Source organism: Sarcophilus harrisii, chromosome 3, assembly GCF_902635505.1.
Source record: "Sarcophilus harrisii chromosome 3, mSarHar1.11, whole genome shotgun sequence".
Taxonomy (NCBI): domain Eukaryota; kingdom Metazoa; phylum Chordata; class Mammalia; order Dasyuromorphia; family Dasyuridae; genus Sarcophilus; species Sarcophilus harrisii.
The window spans coordinates 217,109,859-217,131,429 of record NC_045428.1 but is presented as its reverse complement, the minus strand read 5'-3'; the positions used below and the strand labels follow the sequence as shown (position 1 = coordinate 217,131,429).

Below are 21,571 nucleotides of genomic sequence, written 5' to 3'. Positions count from 1 at the left end.
GAGAGAAGTTGATTTCAAAGAACAAATGGGCAATATTAGCATATTCACACTTAGGACTTTTTGTACTTGTAATAAATACTACAAACTGTCCCCTGAGGCAAGTGTCATCAAAGACCCATGGTGGGGATGGGGTAAAGGGAGGGAGAAGGAGCAGAATACTAACTAAAGACTCAAGTACACTCTAAGGCTACTGAGATGCTACTCACCCCCATCAAAGAAAGCAGGATATTTGATAGCTTCTTAGTTTAAATAATCATTTTTTAAAAATCTATGTGCTAAAGTCAGTTGTTCCTTCACATCTGTCATTCCACAACATAAATATCAGGTAAGGGACACATACACTAATAACTTTTATAACAAACAGAGAAATTTGGGATGGGGGGAGAAAACTGAAAGAAGCCAACTCTGATACCTCAACACAAAAGTAATAGCTAAATAATTTGCACATTACTTGTCACAACTCATTCTCATTTGTCAAAAGAGGAAACTGAGGCAAAGTTTAAGTGACTTGCCTAAAGTTGCAAAGATTTAAACTGAGGCAAAATATAAACTGACTGATTCTCAGGTCTTCCTGACTCCCAAGTCCAGCATTCTATCCATTGCATCATTTAGTTACCTCAAAAAAAAAAAAAAAAGGAAGAAAGAAAGAAAAAGAAAAAAAAAATACAACCTTTAAAACTATCTTATTAAAGTTAGAAGATTACTCACAAACAATCTATATAGTTCAGCTGCCTCCTCATACAGGGAGGGCAATTAAGGCTCCAGAGAAGTGAAATGGTCCCAAAGGATAGCTCGTTTAATACACTGAAATTGAAGCTGAGGGGACCAGAAAATGATAAGGAGCCCAAATCTCAGTGATGTATATATTGGGGGAGCTAAAAAAGGATCTTAAATGCCATTTTGTCCAGTCTCCTCACTTTACAAAGGAAGAAAAGGAGAATGGAAATTAGTGAGAGAAGAAAGAATGGAATTCAGGTCTCCTAATTGTTCATCTAAATGGTCTTTCAACAGTTTGTTGAAATATGACCTTCTTCAGGGTCTGAGAAATGGAAGGATGTTTGCTTGGTTTCCAAGGTTGTGAAGGTTGAACTGGAGAAATGGTACTTGAATTAGAGGACTAAAACCCTCAGGGACATCAGATGGTGGTCAGAAGTGGAGGTTATCTCCCCAAAAAGACTGTAAGAATGTAAGCTCCTTAGGGGCAGGGACTGGGTTTTGTGATGGGGGTGGTGGCCTGAGATTTGAAAAGAATCTTTTATTCTTTGTCCCTAGCTTCCCTTTGTTGAAGCCCTCCCAGTACATTCATATTTTTGCACTACACCTCCCCTTGTGACTCAGGGGAAAATGGAGGCTACAAGTCTGGACCACAAAAATCCTGTTTACTTGGACCTTGCTCCCTCTCTAGACCCCCTCCCTGTTGTTGAGCAATCTTTGTTTCATGCTGTATTGCCTCTTCTTAAGAAAAAAAAAGTTTCTACATTTATATTATGAGCTCTGACACCAAACCAATGTCCAGCTCTGACAAGGAAGTGGATGTGTAGAGGTATGAGAACTGAGGGTAAGAGATCCCCCTCTGGTCAATGTTGTAGATTCTTTGCAAAAGAATTTGCAAACCTGAAGTTTGAGGCAAAGGGGGATTTATTTACACTAAGAAGATGAGTTTCTTAGCAGGTAAACTCCTGACAGGTATTAGCAAAGATGGGTTGACAAACCCTTGGTTATATCGGTTAGTCTTGGCCTGGAACTAGGGAGCAATTTGAGCAATTCAATAGAGGATGTTGAATATACCCCACCCCACACACACCAAGATTTCCAGTTAAATGAAATTACTTATCTGGAAGTTGTCTGGGAAGGGTGTCCCCTTCCCAGAGGCCGGGGAGGGTTTGAGAGTCAAGAGCACCCTTCCCCAAAGGTTCCTTTCAGACTACTCCCCTAAAAAAGGGGGCACCGTTTACATCAGGACCCCTCCCCCAAAGATTAAGGAGGGCACAATTAAATCAGGCAAACAGTGATTCCTCCTTAGGATCTATATAAACTTGCTGAGAACTGCTCACTTTTGCACTCCCTTGTTGATAGCCATTTTGGTCGACATTGAATGTGTCCTTTCTCATGAGAAAGCAATAAATTCCTTTTTGCCTCTTCTAAGACAATTCTTTGATTGATTAAGTGGCCCTTCCCCCACAAAGGAAATAGATATCTGGTCTCAAAATTTAGAACCAGTAGTTGAAAGAGTAGGGTATCCCTGGATACTTCTGGATACTCAAGAAAGCCTAAAAATCTTGGAAGATCAAAATTTCCATGGAATGCACAGACCCCCTGGGATGACAGGCAAAAGTAGTTCAGAAAGCATGGCCCTGGAGCAAGGTCTAGTAACAAATCCTTCCTCTGTCTTTCCCTAAAACAAGCATCCCCTATCCCTGTCTCCCTTCACTGGTGGTTTTACATCATAGCTCATCACACTTTCAACTTGGTATTGGCTATTTGAATATGAATTGCCAGTGTGAGGAACAGTAGGGATCCACTATAGCAGTCAAAAATCTAAATATGAATGTAGGAAAAAGTTTCTTTCTTTCTCATGAGAAAGGATGCATAGTCTCTGACACACAAAGCATGATTTTAGAGAGAGACACATACAGGCAAAGGGCATTTCCTTTTTTGTTCCCCTCCCCAACCTCCTATCTCCTTTCCCCACTGGCTGGGGTTTCTAAGATGCAACTTCTAAAAAATGAAGTAAGAAATCAAATTCTTGACAGAGTAGGGTATTTCCCACTCAGTGCAGTCCCTGCCTCCAAAGAGTTTCCATTCTAGAAAGGAAGATAACAGCGGAAAGCAAAGGGTCAAAGAACAAAAGATTCTTTTCAAATCTCAGGCCGCCAGCCCTGATTACTAAACAAAGAAATAAATGGATGGGTGGATGGATGGAAGAATGAATGAATAAATGAGTAAATAAATAAATAAGTGTGCCTGACAAGACACCCAATTCATCAAATTGATCTAACTTGAAAAAAAAAATATGGCCTTCTGGAGGAGCTGAATTCCTTATGTCACTTTATCCTAATTTGGGATCTCCCTCTCTGAGTTCCATTTGTGAATTTTGCTGATTCCCAGCTACCTTCAAGGAAAGTACAGCTGCCATTCAGCTCAAAGACACAAGGATCACAGCCCCTGAAGACATAAACATCCATCAGTGATTGAATACACGGCTTTAATGATATTGAGGACCTCTCCTTAAATTACAGTCACTGTCTAGACAATTTCATTTCAGGCTACTCCTTTACCTAAAATTAGTAAAGAATAAACATAAAAGAAATGGAGGCTCCATGTGCTCATAGACATTTAGTGGGATGGGATGCAGCAGCTTCTTTTAGCTCTTCCTCTTCCTGCCCTTTTCCCAACCCAATTCCCTAGTTCCACTTCCATCAGCAGCAACTGCAGAACTTCTTGCTTCAATCAGCACCTGCAAGGGGAGAAAGATAGTTTGTCCCTTCTGTTTAAACTTTTGTTTTTATTTAAACGAGAGCTAGCTCTGGAGACAGAAAGATTCCAAGTTCAAGTCCTGATTTACAATACATACTGGCTAGGTGATTCTGGTCAAGTCATTTGATTTCAAGAAAACTCACTAAGACTGTAAGTTACAGATTAAAAACATTAGGTGCTTATTATGTTCAAAGTATAGTTGTAAAAATCCAGGAGTACACATAGAAAAGAATGGCAGTTCCTGCTCTCAGGAAGCTCACATTCTAATTGGAGATATTCCATGTGTAGGTTTAGGCTATTGAGCCAAAAGGGAAGGTCCAAAGATTTTTAGGGTACATAAGTAGAATAAATAGTAATCCATGTTTTATAAAATATCATTTCCATTGACAAAATCATTTCTATCTCTGATGTCAAATCATTTGATAATGCCAGGAACTTGGATAGTAAGAATTTATTTTTCCAAGTCACAAATAGTTTCCACATTGAGTTATGATAGAAAAAGTACTTTATACACAATCAAATCATTCTATCTTGAAAATAGTCCTTTGTAGGGGTAACTAGATGACTCTAATGGAGAGAGCATCTACCCTGGAGTCAGGAGGACTTGAGTTCAAATTTGACCTCAGATAAGAGCTATATAAGTGCTTATTCCTTTATTTCTTCTTGCCATATAAAGTCTTGTCATATAAAGTCATATAAAGTATATGACTTTAGTAGGTCATATACCTACTAAATGATTATGCCAGAACTCTAGACCACACATTTTGACTTCCAAGTCTTACTATCTTTCTAGTATAACATGGAGAATTCTGGAAAGCAAAATGACTGAGAATGATTCTCAACACTTATAGAGTATTGTAGCATATCGTAAATAGAAGAGATCTTAGAGATCTTATTTAGTTTAATTTAAACTTTTTGTTTAGCCTATTTCAGGATCAATTAGCTAATGATTATGAGATGTTTTTGTTTTTGTTTTTAGGCAAAAAACAACAAGTGCAACATAAAAGGTTTCTATAGCTGGTGCCAAGGGGTAGACTTTGTAATTGAGGGATTCGCTGGGAAAAGATTTTCAAAAACAGTCCGTCTTCCCCAAAGAGGTGATATAACATCATGTTGAACATAGTTTTTTTGATTTCTCATCACACTCAAAACTAAAGAAAATAAAATATTTTCTTTCACTTCTATCTTCCTAGGAGAAGAAGGGACCACTAAAGAAAATGTATCCTGTGAGATTCATGATGCAAATTTCATGGACTGCAAATGGACAGTGAGAAAAACTCCAGGAGATATCCATTATCAATTTTTTTACTCACAATCCCCACGGTAGGTTTTGGCTTAGAGGGAAATCCCTTTACAATTCTATCATATAAAAAGTTTTTTTGGATTTTTCACAGCGATACTTTGGCTATTTCAGGACTTTTGTGGGTAGAGAATGTCGAAATTACAAGACAGAGTCTGAAGGCAGACATGTTAGATGTCATTTTGATAACCTCTCAGAATTCCCAAACCCTTACCCATATCACTTCCTAGTGACTGGAACTAGCAATGGAAGGGAAGTCCAGTGTACTGATGACAACATTTCACTATGGGATATTGGTAAGAATAATTTATGTTTCTTACATGTTTGTGCTAGTGAGACATAGATCATGTTTTTATTTATAATAATTGAATAAATGGTTTGGCTCTGTAACACCTCATAAAATGTACTTCAAGTGGCTCTTTTTCCAGCCTGTGCTTTGTTCAACTGAGATAAAATGTGTCTTCATCATCAGTACACCAACTGTTTCTTTTTTTATTATTATTTAACATAATCTGTCTTGAAAGTTTTTACAACTATAACACCTTCACTTCCAGATATGTTTTTCCCTACCCCTCCTTCCCAAAGGACCAATCTCCTGTAACAAAAATTTTAAATGATAATGTGGAGGGATGAGGAAAGTAGTTCAGCAAAAACTAAACAACACAACTTATGTTCTTGTGGTTAAGTAGTTTCAATCATATCCATCTCTTTGTGACACCATTTGAATTTTTCTTGACAAATATACTAATTCATTTCCTTCTCCAGTTCATTTTATAAATGAGAAAACTGAGGCAAGCAGGGTTCATATAACTAGGCCAGATTTGAACTCTGGAAGATGAATCTTCCTGACTCCAAGCCTGAAGAAAACTTTGAATAATCAATTTTATAAATGCTAAAAATGTTCATAACATGTAACTGGAAAAAGGAGGGAGAGAAAATGCTATCTTAAAAAAAAAAAAGGAAAGAAAAAAATAGTCTATGGGAAATACAGATAGTTGTGAATGGGTACTGTGAATTCAAGGAAGAGGAAACCTTTGGATATTCTGTAAACAAAGGAGATAGGTTTTATTATAAGTAAATTGGGTTTTATAACATTTGTTTAGGTAAGGATTAAAAGGCAAGAAGAAGAGAATGGCAAAGAAAGATTTGTCCAAAGAAGAGTGAGATAATAATCAGTCAAGTTTCATGTTAAGACCTTCCAAGGATGAATTTGTTGACTCAGAATATTACAGGTCTGGCTTTGTCACTGCATAGGGATTATTTTGTTGTTATCTTGCATGATATAGGCTAGTTAGATAAGGTATCTTAATCACAAAGGAAAAGGGGGGGGGGAGATAAAATCATCAACAGAAACAGTCAGCATAAGTGGTAATATAAGGTATGATTACTTAATACCAAAGAAATTCTATCCACACAGGAACTTATCAACTTATATAAGATATGATTACTTAATACCAAGAAATTCTATCCACCCAGGAAGACCTCCTTTTTTACCTAGCATACTCATGACTGGTACATTAGAATAGCTTGTTAATTTTCAAGTATGTGACCATTACCTACCATTTCTATCTCACTATATGTATGTGTAACATCAACATACATGAACATTAAAATGCTTTCTCTGTTTATTTTGAACTCTTGGAATACTTAGTTTCCTTCAACTCAGTTTTGTTGCTGTTGTTTTTTATTGTTTTTGTTGATTCAGTTTTTGTTTTGCTTTATATTTTGACACTATTTGGAGTTTAGTGACTTGCCCAGGATCAGAGTGTCTAAGAGCAGATTTTAATTTAGATGCTCCTTGTCCAAGACCGGGGCTTTAGCCAATGTTCCACCTAGCCTCCCCCACTTCAACTCAGTGCTGCGGTCACCCTCTACAGGAAATTGTTTCCATTCTGCCAGGTGCTAATGCCTCCCCTCTGTAAGAGAGATAACAAGATATCTTCTCTCTCTTTCTCTGTCTCTTTCCATACACATACACATATACATGCACTTTCATATCTGTGTGTGTGTATGTATGTGTGATCTTTATTAGAATATAAACCTGTTGATGGCAGGGACTGTTGTAGCTTTTATTATTTATAGTGCTTAGCACAATGCCTGGAATATAATAAATGCTTAATAAATGTTTGTGATTGATTCCTGATTCTGTTTACTTCATTCTACATCAGTTTACATAACTTTCTATATTGTTTCTACATGTTTCTCTATATTCTTCAGATCATTTAAAAATATATTATCATGTATTATTATTATTATTATTTATTTTTTGAAGCACAATAATAATTCATTATAGTCATGTGCCTCAGTTTGTTTATATATTCCCCAAATGAAGGGCACTTACAGAATAGGCACTTAATAAATGCTTGTCAAATTTTTTAAAATGTGCTACTTATGATAGCCTACCATCCTGGCAGAGACAGCCAAACTAAGGCTGGATCTTATGTGTACAATAGCACATCCTAAGATCAGGACAAACAGCTAAAATCTAGAGTGCACTTTATTTTGAATTGTATCTTTCTGCATTGAATCTTAAAACTAGCTGAATTGTATGTTTAGATTCCCACCGTTAAATCTAAATCTTCTCCCCTTAGTCATTTTGTGTAGCATTTATATATTTTGCTTAACATATTCATATATTTGTATGTTTCTTGAACATATATATTTATATATACATACTTCTAGATAGATAGATAAATATGCTTGTATGTTATATAATTTCATATATATTTTAAACTATGTAACTATATTATATATTATTTGTATCATAGTTTATAATATATATATTTAAAGCAAGTATATATATATATGTGTGTGTGTATATATATAATATTTTAACTCAACACCCAAACAATTAAATTTTCTTCCACAGTTGTACAGGTTGCAAAGAATGTACCAGTTTACATTGGTAGATTGAGGTTCCTTGCTTGCTAATTCCCTATACCAATGAAATCACAAGTCTACTTTCCATCCTTAGAGACTGTGGTAAGCAGATACTTTCCAAGGTAAGGAAAACATTGACTTCTCTATTATCACAATGGCTATGTTTCTATTCCAGAAATATTTAAACCACCAAATGTCACCATATACTGCAAAGATCTTAATTGTAGTCTGCAGTGGCAGACACCCAAAACAATACAATTGGAGAAAAAAAACTTTGACTATCAACTTCAAATTCAAAAGGTAATTTTTTTTTTCTCTTCTTAAATCACTCTTCATGACCTATGCTCCTTACACACATTGTATGTGCTGAAGCATTCATTTTCCTCAATCCAACTACTTCTTTCTTATCAGAGTAATTCTGTTACTCTGAGACTTGCTCCAATCTAAATGACATTGCCTTCTTTTTCCTGTTATTTCCTCTTCTCTAAGGTACAAGAATGGTCTTCTGTCTCTTTTTTATTTGAAAACCAGACATCAACAATGAAAAATTAATTATTAGACAATATGAAAGAATACTCCAACAAGAAAAAAATAATGTAAAAATGTTATTGTCACCTTCATAAATAACAAGGCACAATCCCTCTTTGCTATCACTTCAAACCATTTTCACTTCATTTACTTCAGTCTGTCTGATGATGTGGTTTTTCTTCTTGCCAAGGCTAACTTCGCAACTCTTGCCCTTGATTTCTCTCCTCACTTGTGTCCTACAGGATTTTGCCCCTTCAATCATTTCTTATTTTTCTCTCATGATCAATTTCTTATTATCCACTGGCTCTTTCCCTGCCACCTACAAAAATGCCTCGGTCTCTTTAGGACTTAAAATAACAATACCCTTCACTTGACCCTACCAAGCTATCCTCCTAGAAATTTTATTCATTTCACAATAAAACTCCAAAAATATAGCCTCATTTCCTCAACTTCTCTTCATCTAACATCCCTTTAATATTTGGTTTCCAACCCCACCACTATACTAAAACAGTTCTTTCCAAAGTTACCAATGATCTCTTACCAAACAAATCCAATGACTTTTTCTGTGTTCTATCTTTCTAGTTAACTTCTAGAAGTGCAGCTTTTGATTTCCTCCAGGATGCTTTCCCTTCCATTTATTTGTGGGATACTTCTTTCTCCTGATCTTTGTCCTATCTATGTGTCCTATCTACCTATCTACCTTTCCTACCTTAGTCTCCTTTGTTGGATCATCATCCTTAAGGACCAAATATGGTTTTCTCAAGATTGTATTGTGTGTCCTCTTCATTTATCTCTTTCCAAACCCTCTCTCTTGATAACCTCATCAACTCCCATATGTTCAACTATCATTTCTATATATCTCAATTCTATATATCTAGTCCCAAATATTCCTTTTGTTTGCACTTATACAGTACTTTTAGAAATGTTTTAAAGCTTTTTATTTTCAAAACATATGCATAGTTTTCAATATTCACCCTTGCAAAAACCTTGTTTCCAAATTTTTTTCTTCCTCGCTCCCCCCAACCCCTTTCCCTAGATGGCAAATAATCCAATATATGTTAAATGTGTGCAATTCTTCTATACATATTTCTACAATTATCATGCTGCACAAGAAAAATCAGATCAAAAAAGAAAAAATGAGAAGGAAAACAAAAGGCAAACACACAAAAACCAAAAAATGTGAAAATACTATTAGCCAATGGCTCCCTCTATCACAAAACCACTGGAACAGGCCTGAATCACCTCATTGTTGAAAAATGCCCCGCCAATCATAATTGCTATCATCACATAATTTTGTTGTTGCTATATACACTATTCTCTTGGTTCTACTCACTTCACTTAGCATCAGTTCATGTAAGTCTCTCCAAACCTTTCTGAAATCATCCTGCTGATCGTTTCTTATAGAACAATAATATTTCATAACATTCATATACCATAACTTATTCAGCTAATTCTCTAACTAATGGGCATTCACTCATTTTACAATTCCTTGCCACTACAAAAAGGGCTGCTATAAACATTTTTGTACATGTGGGTCCTTTTCGCTTTTTTATGATCTCTTTGAGATACAGACCCAGTAGAGACACTGCTGGATCAAAGGGTATGTCCAGTCTGATAGACCTTTGGGCAAAGTTTCAAATTGCTTTCCAGAATAGTTAGATCAGTTCACAACTCCATCAACAATGTATCAGTGTCCCAATTTTCCTACATCCCCTCCAACATTTGTCATTATCTTTTCCTGTCATCTTGGCCAATCTTAGAGGTGTATAGTAGTACCTCAGAGTTGTTTTAATTTGAATTTCTCTGATTAATAGTGATTTAAAGCATTTTTTTCATATGACTAGAAATGGTTTTAATTTCTTCATCTGAAAATTATCTATTCATATCCTTTAACTATTTATCTCTCTTGAGTTAATATTCCATGTTATTTACTTCCTATTAGATACTTAGATATCTCATCGATATCTCAAAGTTAAGGTTTCTAAAATGGGATTCATGTTTTTCTCCAAATCTTTTGTAGGGAGGAATCCTTCTAGTCACCCAGAATTGTAACCTCACAGTCATTCTTTCATTTTCACTCCTTCTATTCCCCCAATCCAATTAATTGCCAAGTCTTTCCTGCCCCCACTACATATCTCTCATCTATCCCCTTCTATTTATTCATATAGCTTATTCTAGCTTAGTTCTTTGTGCCCTTTCACCAGGCCTATTGAAATTGCCTTCTAAATGATATTTCTTCTTTCATTTTTCCACTTCTCTTCAGTCTATGCTCTTCACTGTTCCTGAATTGATATGCTTAATGTTCAAGTCTGATAATGTCATTTTCTTGTTCAAAAATCTTTAGAGCTGTGCAGCAAGATAATTGTATAAATATGTATACATATATTGGATTTAACATATACTTTAGCATATTTGACATGTATTGGACTACCTGCCATCTGGGGAAGGAGAAGAAGGAGGGGAAAAGCTGGAACAGAAGGTTTTTCAAGGATCAATGTTGAAAAATTACCCATGCATATGTTTTGTAAATAAAAAGCTATAATAATAATAAAAAAGAAAAGCATAAAAAAATCTTTAGAACATCCCTATCACTTCTAGAATAAAATACAAAACTTTTAAGTTGGCATTTAAAGACTTACCTTAAGAAGTAATATGTCATAGTGGTTAAAGTGCTGGTCTTAGACTCAAATTTTGTCTTCTTGAATTCTGCCTCTGACATTTATTGACTGTGTGTGTGGAAAAATTACTTAACCTCTCTGAGCCTCAGTTTCCACATCTGCAAAACGGAGTGAAAGTGGGGTGAGCTGAATCTTCTCAAAAATCCCCTCCAGGGAACAATTTGGAACTATGCCCAAAGGGCTATAAAACTGTGTATATCCTTTGATCTAGCATTGTCTCTACTGGATCTGTATTCCAAAGAGATCATAAAAGAGGGGAAAGAACCCACATGTGCAAAAATGTTTTATAGTGACAAGGAACTGGAAATTGAGTGAATGTTCATCAGCTAAAGAATGGCTGAATAAGTTCTAGTATATGAATATAATGGAATGTTATTGTTCTATAAGAAATGATGAGCAGGCTGATTTCAGAAAAGCCTAGAAAGATTTACATGAACTGATAAGTGAGCAGAACCAAGAGAACACTATATACAGTAACAAGATCATGTGATGATTACTTGTGATGGACTTGGCTCTTTTCAACAATGATGTGATTCAAGACAATTCCAATAGACTTGTGATAGAAAGTGCCATCTGAATCTAGAAAGAGAATTATAGAAACTGAAAATGGATCTAAGCATAATATTTTCACCTTTTGTTTTTGTTGTTTGTTTGCTTTTTTCCCTTTCATTCTTATGATTGTTTTCCTTTTGCTCTAATTTTTCTTGCATAGCATCACAAATATAGAAATGTGTTTTAAAAATTGCACACGTTTATGTGCAGATTATGTGCAGATACTTATATCTGATTGCTTACTCTCTAGGGGAGGGAGGAGAAGGGCAGAGAAAGAAAAATTTGCAACATAAGATTTTGCAAAGGTCAATGTTTAAAACTATCTTTGCATGTATTTGGAAAAATAAAATGCTATCTAAAAATTTTTTTAAATAAAAAAATCCCCTCCAGCTCCAAATCTATGATTCTATATTGCTAATAAGTCACCCACTTACTTCTCCTTATTTCATACTTGTCTTTATATTCCTCCTTTTATGTGAGATCTATCTCAGTCCAACTGACCTATTTGCTGAGCCAAATACACACAATATTCTACCTCTTTCCTCTGATGTTTGCTAAGATCCTATTCCCTCTACTTTGCCTAGTGAAAAATCCACTTTTTTCAGAGTACAGCCCAAGTGCCACCAGTCTTACCTGAGGTCTTACCTAATTCCCTGATTTGCAGGTACACATTCCTTTATGTACTTGCTTTGTATATCTTTGTGTATGTACTTTGTTCAAAATCAAAGCCATTAGATGACCTAGATGGTGCAGTGGAAAGATAGTCAGCCCTAAAGTCAGGAAAACTTGAGTTCAACTCCAACTTCAGACACTTAATTAACACTAGTTATATGACCCTGATCAATTCATTTAACCCTAATTGCCTCAGTGCAGACAAAGCCAAAAAAAAAAAAAAAAAAAAGAGGCAAAATCACAAATCTCTATGGCATACCAATTTAGTAGTTGAAGAATCCAAGCCAAATTTCTGAGAGGAAATCTCTTGCAGGGGAAGGGAAGAGAAGATTTTTTTTTAATCTCTCATTCTCCTCTCTCCTTCCCCTTCAGTAACCATTTGAATATGGGAGATCCAGAGGTTAGTTTAACAACCAGAAGTGGTAGCAGTGACTGTGAGAACAAAGATATCAAATGAAAAAGGAAAGGGCTGAAGAACAATGTGGAAATGATAGGAAGTTTCAAGGAGGGAGACACTTTGTGACAGAGAAAAGTGCTTGACTGAGAGTTCTTCAAAAGCAAGGATCTTTAGAAAATAGTAGAGAGCTATACTTAAGGGGAACTTTATGATGACTTTATGAAAAGGGGAAAATTTTTTCCAGTAATCCAGAGTTATGGGTGACCCCCTTTTTCATTATTGTTGTACTTTACATTGAAGCCTACTCTTTTAAAGGGAGAATGTTCACCACATTATTTTTGAGGGGAGAGGAAGTGGGAAGGTAGTACTGAATGTTTTGTACTAGTCATTCTTATTATACTACCTCAGTAAATACATTTTTTTAAAGTTCATTGAAGTCTAAATATTGATAATCAAAAAGAAGTACATTGGTGGAGGTTCATGAATAATATTAGAAACCCATTCTCTCCAGATTTTTCCCTGGAACCCTAAGAATGAGAGTAAACTCAGTCTCTGGAGATCCTGTGGTAGGAAAAAGTACATTAATTTAGCATGTGCAAATCCATTTTATTTTAAGACTCCATTTTATGATTAAGTAGTTACTGTGTAAATTGTTTTCCTATAATAAGAGCAGCACTTGTATATAAATTGCTTCATGTTTCAATGTTATGTTTGTATGAGTTTCCCCAAATCTAGTAAATAACTAATAAATATATACTAATGACATTAGGAAACAAAAGCTTTGGTTGATAATTTCCATTCCTCATAAAATTAATGAAATGATCACTAATCAAAACTTAAATGTAACTGAGAAATGCCTTTAAACAAGACCTATAAATACCCACTAGAGACAATAGCCATCATTTTGCTACTGGAACTGATTCCCAAATTCCCCAAAAACTCAAGCAAGTATCCCATGTTTACTAGCATAAATTCATATTTACCAAAACACTACTGTAAAAGGAGACACTTGGGTAAAAGACATGCTTAATAGAATCTTTAGCAATAAGGTTGATGGTTTGGCCCTAGAAGGATTTATATTTATGTTGTTGAATAAATCATTACATCCAGTTGATTAGTAAACAGTAGTGAAATGCACTGATGAGTGTAATTCTGTTTTAGTGTTGCCATCACCTTAGTAAGACTTATACTGGCAGCTTTCTTCCTTCTGTTCCCATCTTGGGGAAAGACATAGATATCATGGTTATCAAATTTTTAGATGACATGACACTAACATGTTGGGCAACAGAGACAGAATTCAAGAAAATCTCATAGGCTAAAATTGTGGGCTGAAACTAATAAAATGAAATCTAATAAGGATCAGTGTAACATTCTGTATTGGTCAGATGCACAATTGCAAAATTAAAAAGGATATGGTAAATATGTCTAGCAACAATTCATACAAGAGGGAAAAACAAACCCTGACATCTTACACAGAAAGCTCAATGAATAAGGCAACGTGAGTGAAAAACAAAAATAAAACAAAAAAATGGCCAATAAATTCAACCTTAAGCAATGTAAATAGAGAAGTAGTTTCTAGAATGACTCACAATTAAATCACATGTTCAGAATAGAAACTTCTTTTAGGAAAGACTCTAAACTGGATTTTACAGAAGCTATACATGAGGAAAGGTGTTGCAGCCATCTTTTAAGAGCTCCAAGCACATGAGCTCTTTGATCTCAGAGGTGAGATGAATGAGGAGGGAGACTCATAGAGTGTGAAAAGAGCACTAGTTTATTATGCCATTCAGTCTTGTTGATATACATTTTTGCAAGCGTGATCAGCACATGAACAGTAGGCAATCCCCAATCTCCATTCAGAGAAGCAACTCATGGGCTTTGCATATACATGGTATCTCCCAATGGGAGGAGAGCCAATCCAACAATTTAGCAACTCACTCACAGGCGAGAGACTTTGTCAAGATATCCCTGCTCATGAGCTGTGATCCTCGGCTTACACCCATTCCCATGATCACAAATCATTGCTCCTTGCTCAACAAAGGCATTTCTGCAATGTGGCAGAAAACTTATTGTGCAACAAAGGTCGAGGTGGCTGCCATACTCCGTTTCAGCAGAATCCCATAACTTAGCAGATAGGAAAGGAGATAATGAACATGATTCTAAATGATTGAAGAAATTGGATATGGAAAACATGAGGAAAAATTCAAGAATAATGTGTTTAGCAGCTTTCTAGGATTTCCTAGATTGGTGATAGAATTTAGAGGTGGAGGAATGCTCTTAAGAGGAAGAAAGTTTTGACTTGTTCTATTTGGTCCAAGAGGCCCCTAAGTATAGTGGATAAAATAGGTAGAAATTGCTACTGAAGAAAACAATTGACTCTTAAATTTTAGCCAAATCTATCATTACATTTTTTTTTTAATGTACCATCATTCTGCTTGGAAGGAAGCTAGATAGCAGAGTGGATAGAATGCTGACCCTGGAATCAGTTGAGTTCAAATTGTCTCAAACTTTAGTGTGTGACCCTGAACAAGTCACTTAACCTTGCTCACCTCAATTTTCTCATATATAAAATGAACTGGAGAAGGAAATGGAAAACTATTCTAATATCTTTGCCAGGAAAATCCAAATGAGGGCACAAGAGTCAGACACAACTAATTGACAGCAAGTCTGCTTGGAAAAAGAAATCATTATTAGAAAGCTGATAAAAGTCACATTGCTAATCAGTCAGAAAAATCCTGCCTCCCAGACAATTTCCAAATCACATTTTGAAAGAAAAACATAAAGAAATTCCTCAAATTCCACAAAAAATATAGTTTATATTTAAAAATACTATTTTACCTTTGTTTCATTTTTTCCCAAATCTTTGTTTCTCCAAATGAATTTTTATTAGTTTGTCTAGCATTGTAAAGTATACCTTTGATATTTCAATTGGCATATTACCAATTCTATAAATTATTGTCAGGTTTTCTTAAACAGGCCTGATGTTATTAAAACTTATGCCTTCTTGACTCAAATCACTGCTTTCTTTACCACTTTGTAATTCTTTGTAGAAGTAAACATAAAGTATCCTTATTGTGTATCTAATTTATATTTTAATATATTTAACATCTACTGGTCATCCTGCCATCTAGGGGAGGGGATGGGGGGGTAAGAGGTGAAAAATTGGAACAAGAGGTTTGGCAATTGTTAAAAATGCTGTAAAGTTACCCATGCATATATCCTGTAAATAAAAGGCTATTTAAAAAAAAAAAAAAGAAGTAAACATAAAAAGAATGGGGAAAGACCATAGTTAAATCATTTTAATTCACTTTGGGATTGGTTAAAATTATTCACAGGAAATAATGACTCAGAATATTTTTTCCAAACATCCTTCCATATTTTCTCATTTGTATTAGAGGTTTTTATTGGCTTTCCTAGAAATGAGGGAAGAAATTAGGAAGGTAATTTTCCAATGGGAACTAGAATTCAAGCCACTTACTTAATTTTGCTTTTTTGTTGTTGTTTTGTTTTTGTTTTTCAGATTGATGACAAAAATAGGTCTCCAGTGGTAAGTCAATATTACTTTGTCTTACATCACTGAACTTTTGATGCCAAAAGCAAAAAGCAATGATTATGTTAGAGAATAACAAGTCATTCATGGCTTTTTCACTTCTACTAACACAATCAAATTAGTTGCATTTATTTAGTATTATTAGTTAGAAAGATGTGTCAAAATGAAATTAGATGTGGCATCTAGGTGGTGCAGTGGATAAAGCAACAGCTCTGAAGTCAGGAAGCCCTGAGTTCAAATTTGATCTCAGACACTTAACACTTCCTAGCTGTGTGATCCTGGGCAAGTCATTTAATCCCAATTGTCTCAGCAAAAAAAAAAAAAGAAATTGGGCTCTTCTGGATAGCCATAGGTGGGTAGACGGAAAACTACTCTACAGGTACTTTTTTCCCCTAAGTTAACACAATAAATCAATCACTATGCTTAGACTAACTAAACTCTTATCTACTTTTTTTTTTTTAAATAGCCACTGGGCACAATATCTATGTTGTCTGATGTGTATGTTGCTCATAACTGATAAGATGATATTGACATATAATTATCTTTTTTAAAATCCTAACTTTGCCAAAGAAAACTCCTCCATTATTTCATGAATGAAAAAAAAAAATTATCTTTTACAATTTTATAGTTGCCTAAAAGGTTGCTCAATCTTCCCAGGTTCATACAACCAGCAGGCAAATAGCAATAAGGACTTACTTAAATTCAGGTCTTTCTGACTCCAATTCTGACTTACTATTGCATTCTGTCACTTTACCTTAGAATGGTGAAAGGTAACCTTGGATAGAAGAATAGTATTTTCACTACTTTAATGCACTCCAAGAATGTAATAATAAATTTAAAATGACAGCTCATGTTCTCCAAACTTGTAAGCAGATGTATATGCCTTCAGAATGTGCAACAATTCAAATTAACCATTGAAACTTCTAGGACACTTCATGCTAAAAGAGAACCAAATTCAAAATTAGTGTTGGATTCATCTAAGAGAGAACATTAATTATTGAATTTCAAACTGCCATTATTATAAGGCATGCTAAACTTGGCTTAGGTCTTTTTTTGGTTTGTTTGTTTTGAAAGTAAAAAAACTTTAATAATAAAAAAGAAGAACAAGAACAAATCTTGTTATTTTTTTTTCATAATTATAACTTTTTATTGACAGAACCCATGCCAGGGTAATTTTTTACAGCATTATCCCTTGCACCCACTTCTGTTCCGACTTTTCCCCTCCCTCCCTCCACTGCCTCCCCCAGATAGCAAGCAGTCCTATACATGTTAAATATGTCACAGTATACCCTAGATACAATATATGTGTGCAGAACCGAACAGTTCTCTTGTTGCACAGGAAGAATTGGATTCAGAAGGTAAAAATAAACCAGGAAGAAAACAAAAATGCAAACAGTTTACATTCACTTCCCAGTGTTCTTTCTTTGGGTGTAGCTGCTTCTGTATATCATTGATCATTTGAAACTGAATTAGATCTCTTTGTTGAAGAAATCCACCTCCATCAGAATACATCGTCATACAATATCGTTGTTGAGGTATATAATGATCTCCTGGTTCTGAGCCAGGAGCTGATAAGATGATATTGACATATAATTATCTTTTTAAAAATCCTAACTTTGCTCAGCATCAGTTCATGTAAATCTCTCCAAGCCTCTCTGTATTCCTCCTGCTGGTCATTTCTTACAGAACAATAATATTCCATAACACTCATATACCACAATTTAATCAACCATTCTCCAATTGATGGGCATCCATTCATTTTCCAGTTTCTAGCCACTACAAACAGGGCTGCCACAAACATTTTGGCACATACAGGTCCCTTTCCCTTCTTTAGTATCTCTTTGGGGTATAAGCCCAGTAGTATTGACTTAGGTCTTATGGGTGGATCTAATAAGTAATAATAATTATAGGGAGATTTCCATGAACTGATTGCTGTAGTAAAACCTTAAGTGAGAAATTAATTATAAAAATGTTCTATTTGGTACTTAAATGGAGAATAAAAATGAAAATATTTTTTAAAGAAGTTAGTTGTCCTTCTATCTTGCCCCTGAATTTTTTATAGTCATCTTTGTCTTTAATAACTACTTATAAGTGGATTTTTACATCTACTATTATTCTCTGGTACACTCAAGAGGATGCCAATAAATATGTAACATCTGGCTCTATGAAGTAATGGCAGATTAAAATGAATTATTTTAATTACTTTAAGTTTAAATAAATAAATCAATCTTTTTGCATAAATAAAATCAATGCAGCCAAAATGAAAGGGAAAGCAAGAAAGAGGGGAGTTGGGATTCACAGCAAGTTTCTCTGATAAAGTTTATTAGTCAAATATATAAAGAACTGATCCAAAATTATAAAAAAATGAGTCATTCCCAAATTTAAAAATAGTCAAAGAATATGAATAAGCAGTTTTTAAAATTAAATTAAATTTTTATTACATTTTAAATATCAGCTCCCTCCATTCTTCCCCACCTCACACTAGAGAAGGCCCCTATTTCACATATACACACCCACACACACATACACACACACACATATATACACACTGACACATATGTGTACGAAGTAAAGTAATACTATATGTCCTTATATTTATCAGTTCTTTGTCTGGAGATGAGCAACATCTTCCTTCGTAAATTCTTTGTAGTTGATTCGAATATTTACTGTACAAAAAATGACTTAATTGTTCACAGCTATTCTTCAAAAATATTGCTATTATTATATACAATGTTCTCTTGGTACTATTCATTTCATTCTTCATTATTTTATGCAAATATTTTTTTTTCTAAAATCAGTCTGTTCATCATCACTACAGCACAGCAGTATTCCATAACAATCAAATAGCACAACTTGTTTAACCACTGACCTATTGATAGGCATCACCTCAATTGCAGTTCTTTGCCATCACAAAGAAAGCTGCTAGTGCTACTACTGGGCTTACCCCAAAGAGATACTAAAGAAGGGAAAGGGACCTGTATGTGCCAAAATGTTTGTGGCAGCCCTGTTTATAGTGGCTAGAAACTGGAAAATGAATGGATGCCTATCAATTGGAGAATGGTTGGGTAAATTGTGGTATATGAATGTTATGGAATATTACTGTTCTGTAAGAAAAGACCAGCAGGAGGAATACAGAGAGGCTTGGAGAGACTTACATGAACTGATGCTGAGTGAAATGAGCAGAACCAAGAGATCATTTCAATAATGATACTGTATGACGATGTATTCTGAAGTGGATTTCTTTGACAAAGATATCTAACTCAGTTCCAAATGATCAATGATGGACAGAAGCAGCTACACCCAAAGAAAGAACACTGGGAAATGAATGTAAACTGTTTGCATTTTTGTTTTCTTCCTGGGTTATTTTTACCTTCTGAATCCAATTCTTCTTGTGCAACAAGATGTGCAACAATATATGTGCAACACATATATTGTATCTAGGATATACTGTGACATATTTAACATGTATAGGACTGCTTGCCATCTGGAGGAGCAGTGGAGGGAGGGAAGGGAAAAGTTAGAACAGAAGTGAGTGCAAGGGATAATATTGTAAGAAATTACCCAGGCATGGGTTCTGTCAATAAAAAGTTATAATTATGAAAAAAAAAAACAAAAAACAAAGTTGCTTCAAATATTTTAGAGCATATACCTTCTTTTTCTTTCTTTCTGATTGCCTTGGTAAGCAGACCTAATGGTAGTATAGCTGGGTCAAAGTCATGTAGTTTTATAACTCAATAAATGTTAAGTACAAATTGTTTTTCAGAAAGCTTGACCTAGCTAACAATTCCTCTAGCAGTGCATCAGGATCCCACCCAGTTTTTTTTTTAACATCACTTCTAATATTTGTCATTTTTCCCTTCTATCATTTTAGTCAACCTAATATGTAGGAAATATTATGTCAAAATTGTTTTAATTTGCATTTCTCTAATCAATAATGATTTAGAACATTTTCTCGCAATATAAATCGCTTTAATTTCTTCATCAAAAAACTCTTCCTATTTATATTTTTAGATCATTTATCAATTGAGAAATGACTAATACTCTTATAAATTTGACTAAATTTTCTATATATTTGAAATATAGGACCTTTATCTGAGAAACTGTCTATAAAGATTCCCCACCCCCACCCCAGTTTTCTATTTGCCTTCAAATCTTGGGTACATTGATTTTATTTGTAAAAAACTTTTTAAATGTAATATAATCAGAATGACCTATTTTGCATCAAACAATGCTCTCTATCTTTTGTTTATTCCTAAATTCTTCTCCTTTCTGATCTGATAGGTCCGACAGGGACCATGTTCTTCTAATTTATTTATGATATGTCCCTTTATATCTAGATCATATATCCATCTTGATCTTAGCTTTATAAATAGTGTAAGATATTGGTCTATACCCAGTTTCCAATTGTCCCTATGGTTGTTTTTGTTTGTTTGTTTGTTTTTTAACCAAATAGTTTTCTTATCCCTAAAACTTAAATCTTTGTATTTCTCAAATACAAGGTACACTATAATCATTTACTACTGTATATTGTATGTCTGTTTTGTTTCCTTGATCTACCTATTTCCCCGTACCAAATAGTTTTAAAAATAACACTTCATAATATACTTTTAGAGCTGGTCCTGCTAAATCTCTTTCCTTTATATTTTTTTCATTAATTGCTTTGATATTTTTGACCTTTTATTATTCCAAAATAAATTTGTTCTTATTTTTTCTAGCTCAACAAAATATTTTTGGGATGACAGTTGAAAGGTAGATTAATTTAAATAGAATTGTCATTTTTATTATTGGCTCTGCCCACATATTTTACCAATTATTTAACTCTGACTATAAAAGGTCTTATATAATTATGTTCATGGAGTTACTGGATTTGTCTTAGCAATTATATTCCCAGGTATTTTATGCTGTCTACAATTATTTTAAATGGAGTATCTTTTTCTATGTCTTCTTGCAAGATTTTATTTGTAGTATATGTAAATGCTAGTGATTTATGTACATTTATTTTATATCCTGTTACTTTGCTAACATTATTAATTGTTTCAACTAACTTTTCAGTTAAATCCATAAGGTTTTCCAAGTATATCATTATATCATTTTCCAAAATGGTAGTTTTATTACCTCATTTCCAATTTTGATTCTTCCTATTTCTTTTTCTTCTCTCTCTGCTACTGAACATTCTTGTTTTACTCCTGATCTTATTGGGAAGGCTTTTAGATTACCCATATGACAAACAATGCTTGCTGATACTTTTAGGTAGATGCTTCTGGCATCTACCTAACAGGCAGTTTTTAAAAGAAGAAATTAAAACTATTAATAGTCACATAAAAATGCTCTAAATTACTATTTATTAGAGAAATGAAAACTATCAGACTTAGCTAATATGAAAAAAAAAAGTAAAATGACAAATGCTAGAGAGATATGGAAAAATAGGTACACTAATACTCTGTGGGTAGAGGTGTAAACTGGTGCAATCATTCTGGCGAATAATTTGAAACTATACCCAAAGGGCTATAAAACTATGTATATCATTTGACCTAAAA

The 21,571-nt window shown here is 34.3% G+C and overlaps 1 protein-coding gene across 3 annotated transcripts in view; it reads left to right on the top strand.

Annotated features, from left to right (window-relative positions):
- Positions 1–21,571, top strand: part of IL3RA (interleukin 3 receptor subunit alpha) — a 60,616-nt gene that overhangs the window by 22,267 nt on the left and 16,778 nt on the right. For 2 of the 3 annotated variants that reach the window (XM_031959066.1, XM_031959065.1), the window contains exons 5-9: positions 4,457–4,574; positions 4,671–4,800; positions 4,892–5,073; positions 7,833–7,957; positions 16,005–16,031. In XM_031959066.1, the coding sequence (XP_031814926.1) occupies positions 4,457–4,574; positions 4,671–4,800; positions 4,892–5,073; positions 7,833–7,957; positions 16,005–16,031 (582 nt within the window). The remainder of the gene's footprint in view (positions 1–4,456; positions 4,575–4,670; positions 4,801–4,891; positions 5,074–7,832; positions 7,958–16,004; positions 16,032–21,571) is intronic. The other variant, XM_031959067.1, reaches the window with a different exon arrangement.